General features: G+C 29.6%; 1 protein-coding gene across 1 annotated transcript; it reads left to right on the forward strand.

Annotated features, from left to right (window-relative positions):
• The first annotated feature begins 3,801 nt into the window (after positions 1 to 3,801).
• Positions 3,802 to 5,545, forward strand: LOC133036981 (uncharacterized). Its single transcript, XM_061113770.1, has 3 exons — positions 3,802 to 3,892; positions 3,995 to 4,147; positions 4,500 to 5,545. Exons 1-3 carry the CDS (start codon positions 3,802 to 3,804, stop codon positions 5,543 to 5,545), a joined length of 1,290 nt encoding a protein of 429 aa, XP_060969753.1.

Genomic DNA, 5,545 nt, shown 5'->3' on the forward strand with positions numbered 1-5,545 from the left:
CATTCAGCCAAAAAAACATGCATAATTTAAACATTTACTTCATTTATTAAATCATATAAGACAAAATACAATTGGGGCAAAAAGACCATTTTGCCCCTCCACCATAAAATCACTAAAATCATACTAAAGGGGTATTTTTGGGACATTCTAAATTCCCGGCCATTCCCGACATTCCCAATGTCTAAAACCCGTCCCCAAAATACTAACATACTAAGTTGTGATTTGAGCCAAACGCCGCGTTCCAAAATACCGGACACCGGAAATGCGAAATATAAAAACTGCTGATAACATAATTATGCATATCTGAATTCCATAAATATCCATGATAAATTATTTAAATAGCTATAAATAATTTCCTGATTAACATAAATAACTGCAAATTTCCAAATTAACTAAGCGGGCTTTACACACACACAGCAAGTAGTAACTCAATCATAGATTGGAAGACTGTGAAGGATCAAACTCAAAGAGAAGGACATTCGGGCTCAGATCTTGATAATACTCTGCGACAGAAAGGATACAAGGGTTAGAGATCTGAGTGGAAGGAGACATTAATTCCGCTGCATCAATGTAAGGTTTTCTTAACTTTATATGTGTTTATTTTATCGTTTTAGAAAGGTCATATTTAGGGTGTTAAACAATATACTTGTGAGTAGATCTAAGATCCTCGTAAAATAATATCCAACAAAAACTTGCAAATTAAAGAAGGAATTAGTTTTATTTCTAGAATAAGCTTGGAGCAACATCTCAGGTATTGTGAGTCTTTCTTAAGATGTTTGAATTCAGTGGGTTTTTATGCTAGAAAAATTGGTTCTTGAATTTATATGCATGTTGAAAGTAATTGATGTTTGTGTGTTGAAATATCATGTGGAAGTTAGGAGATTGCTTGCTATGTTGCTATTTTTGATTATAAATCTGAACTATAGGTTAAATTTTACTTGAATTGATGGTTGTATTCTTGTTAGTATTTGAGCATAATTGTATTTATGCTCTTCAGCTTGGATATGAGATTTTAGTAGAATTATAGCTTTATTGTATGCATGGATGAGAGCATGTGTTATTTCGTTAAATTTAAGCTTGTTTATACTTAGAAATAGTTTAGAAATAAACTTTTTGTAGTTCGATGAAGTTTGGTGTGATTTGGAAAATATTTAAATTTAGTAAATTAGTATTTTTTGGGTTATAAGCCCCGTAGCCAGACCTATAGTCGCCACAGCGGTTTTATCCAGAAACAGGGGTAAGCCCTTGCCTAATCTAGTCTTGGAGAGCATGGGTCTGGTTGCAATGATAAATGGTCGCAACCACCATGTAGCGACAGTTCAATTTTTGTTATTTTATTTTGAGCATAACTTTTCACTCTGAACTTCATTTTGGATATTTTATATATCGTTGAAAAGCTTGTTCTGGGCTCTATTATTTGGTCTAATATTGGAATCTTAAATGTGAATATTTTAAAATAGCATTTAACACTAACCCTATTGTGTGAAATCCATAAATTGTGACTAGGAATTGAGATTTCTCCTTATACATTAGAAATGAGGTAAGACAATAAATTAAGCACATAGAGTATAGCACAATGACGCAGTTATATGTATTTTGATTGCTATTGTGAAATCGTGAATTAGGATTATTACCCTAAGTATATATATTGCAAGTTAAGGGTTATTACCCCAAGTATATCTATCGTGAATTAGGATTATTACCTTAAGTACAAATATTGTAAAATTGGGGTTATTATCCTAAATATGTGTTGTCATAATATGCAGTAATATGTAATGTGAATAAATGAGTATGGTTAAACGAGTTAGGGCCATTACCCTAAAAGTTTCTATGTTTGAGTATGTGTTAAATGAATTGTGTGCATATATGTCAAGAGTTGTGTGTGTGTGTGTAAGATATAACTAGATTAGGCCTGATAAGCACTATCAGGATAAATCCTTGTGAAGAATGTATGAATTATGCATGTATGATAAGAGTTATGCGATCAAGGCATAATTAAGTTAGACACGATAACTAAAACTAAGATAAACTCTATTAAGGCCTTATATGTAAAAGAGACGTGTGAGTGTAACATGTGGGTCTATGATATATAGACATTAAATGCAGTGGCATCATTATATATGAAATAATGTGATAAACAGTACTATGGCACAATTGTATACGCAGAGGCGTAATGTATGAAATGTAATTATTATAATTATTCATACTATATTATTATTTTATTTTGTTGGGTCTTGACTCACAGGTGCTCTAATGTGCAGGCAATAGTAAAGCAATGTTGGTTCGGCCATGAGTTTGAGAGTTTTGAAGATGAATTGTACATGTTCTAACCAAGTTAGACCATGAGAGTTGGGTCTAACAGGGAATTGTATAAAAATTCTAATTTTTCTGCTTAGGTTGTATAAAATGACTAGTGATATTTTGAAAGTAAATTTTTTACATGTAAACTTTCATTTTATGGTTTTAAACAGGCCCGGCCCTAATGGTGTGCAGGCAGACCTACTGCACAGAGCCCACACAAGAAAAGGGCCCAATTTTGTTAATTTTTTTTTTTTTTATAAGCTGCCTTGGTCATTGCAAAAGTCCATTTAATAGGGATCATTAATTGAGAGACGTTGGTCTTATCTCTCTCATTCTTCTCCTTCCCAACAAAAGCTCATTAATTTTTAACCTTTTCAAATATTTTTTATTTTTTTATAAACGAAGTATTAGACTATTAGTCAATTAAGTACCAAATTTCCTAGTTTTTAGTAAACTAACGGTACCAAATTTATTAATACCATTTAATTTATTTTTTTTAAAACTTTTTTTATTCACCTACTATATATATCCCATTTTAAGCTTTTTCATCCACATCAAAAATCAAAATTGTTTATGAGAATTGAGAAGAAAGATATTAGATATATTTTGTTATCATCTATATTTCTAGATTTTTTTTTATAATTTTATATATAAAAAAAATAAAAGAATTGAAGAATAATATCATTCATTGGAATTTTTTGAGGCAAATTTATCAACGGTTAATAGAAGGTATGTATTTGATATTTACTCTTTGTTCATTGTATCTATATTGTTTATTATTTTTAATTTCAAATCTGTATATTCGTTATATTTGATCTCACTTTTTATGGTTAACAGTGTAGTTAGTATTAGTAGTTAGCTAGTTTTTTTTCTTTGTCTTTTTACCTTTTATTTTTTTAAAAACTAAATATACCTATTTACATATTTAATGCTGAAACTAATGGAGAAAAAAAAAGTATGTAATATGTATTATACCTATTTACATATTTACATAATGTATATGTTGTAATTCACCCTTGTTTAATACTGTCAATCAATCATATTTTTGTAATTTTTTTTTAATTGAGATTAATTATTATTTATTAGTACAATAACTTTATTCTAAAAATATCATTGCATAAATCAGAAAATCAATTTTAAATGAGCATTGGGCAATTGGTGACGGCAAAATTTCACAATTTGAAGTTTTAAACTTTGAAGACGGAATTAGCAGCAAATATCAGGTTTTTTCGTCCCTTTTTGAACTTTTAAATTAATAATTATTATTATCTTGATTGTTCTTTGAAATATTATATTAGTTGTTGCGATTATTATTTTTTCCTATGTCTCATAAAATTAAAAAATATGAGTCTGGGTATGAAAAGCGTAAGAAAAAGAAAAAAAATTGAGGAGTTAACGCAATCTCAAAGAGGAGTTCTTGATAAATTCATTATAAAAGAACCACAAGTTTCTTTTGAAAATTATAATCATAATGTTGTTGATACTGAAATTTCTGAAAATATGTTGTCTATTATTGAGAATCATAGTGAAAATGATGATGTAGAAAATAAAAGTGACATGCCTATTGTAAATGATAATGTGGAAAATAAAGGTGATGTGCCTATTGAAAATGATAATATGAAAAATTAAAATTTTAATTATGAAAATTGTGATGATGATCATTTGAATAATTCACTCGAAAATAAAATTTTAGAGGATAATAATAATGCTGAGCAAACAAACTCATTTAAAAATTTACTTAACATATTTGATCCAAGAAATTGGGATGCTCTTGATCCAAAAATGATTGATTTATTAGTGATGAAGGGTCCAAAAAGAGATTGTTCTATTATGGCTGGTCCTAAAGGTAAATTTTGTAGACGATTCACTGCTAATTTGTATACTAGAGTTTTATCAAATGGGGAGAAGTGTGATAGAGATTGGCTTGTTTATTCAAAAGAGTTAGATAGAGTATTTTGTTTTTGTTGTAAAGTTATGATAATGGATCATATATGAAAGGAAAACATCAAGGTGTACAAAAGAAATTTTTAGACATAAATCTAAGAGCCTTTTATACTCCTTGTGGTTGTCATAGTCTTAATTTGATTTTGTGTGACATGGCTGAATCGTGTAGTAAAGCTAGAGATTTTTTTGGAGTTATTCAACGCGCATTTATACAATTTTTGCCAATTCTACTAAGAGATGGCAAATTTTGAAAGATAATGTGAAAGGATTGACTCCGAAATCATTGTCATCCACTCGTTGGGAGAGTCGTGTAGAAAGTGTTAAAGCTATAAGATCTCAAATGTCAGATTTTAGAGAATCTTTACTTGAAGTATCGGAAAAGGATGAACTTGATTCTAAAATCAGAAGTGAAACAAAATCCTTAGCAATAAATGAACTTGGTGATTTTGAGTTTTTAATAGCAATTATTATTTGGTTTGAAATCTTATCTGCAATTAATTTGGTTAGTAAGCTTTTACAATCAAAGGATATGTTTATTGATATTGCTATGGACAAAATAAAAGGGTTAATTTCCTTTTTCGTGGGATATAGAGAAACAGGTTTTTATAACGCCTTGGCTAATGCTAAGGAAATTGCTATTGAAATGAATATCGATCCAGTATTTCCTCAAAGGCGCACAATTCGAAGAAAAAGACAATTTGATGAAAATTTAAATATTCCATCTGTTGAGTTATCTGGAGAGGAATCTTTTAGAATTAATTATTTTCTTTACCTTGTTGATCAAGCCATTGCTTCTCATACTAAGAGATTTGAACAATATCAAGAGTATGAAAATATTTTTGGTTTCTTGTTTACTTCTGACAAGTTACAATCATTAGACAATGCAAATTTAAAGTCTTGTTGTTGTCATTTTGAAAATGCATTGAAACATAATGAACAATCTGATATTGATGGGAATGAATTATGTGTGGAGTTGAAGCTATTAAGGCAAATATTGCCTAGAGAGAAAATGAGAGCTATCGACATATTAAAGTTTTTGAAAGGCGTAGATTGTTTTCCTAATACAATTATTGCATATAGGATTTTGTTGACTATTCCTGTGACAGTTGTTTCTGCAGAAAGAAGTTTTTCAAAGTTAAAGTTGTTGAAGTCCTACTTGCGGTCTACCATGTTACAAGAAAGGCTTAATGGATTAGCATCGATAGCGATTGAAAATGAGGTTTTGGAGACGATAAAATATGAAGAGTTTGTTGATGAATTTGCTTCAAAAAGCGTTCGAATGATAGCCCTTTTTAAATAG

Source organism: Cannabis sativa, chromosome 4, assembly GCF_029168945.1.
Source record: "Cannabis sativa cultivar Pink pepper isolate KNU-18-1 chromosome 4, ASM2916894v1, whole genome shotgun sequence".
Lineage (NCBI taxonomy): Eukaryota > Viridiplantae > Streptophyta > Magnoliopsida > Rosales > Cannabaceae > Cannabis > Cannabis sativa.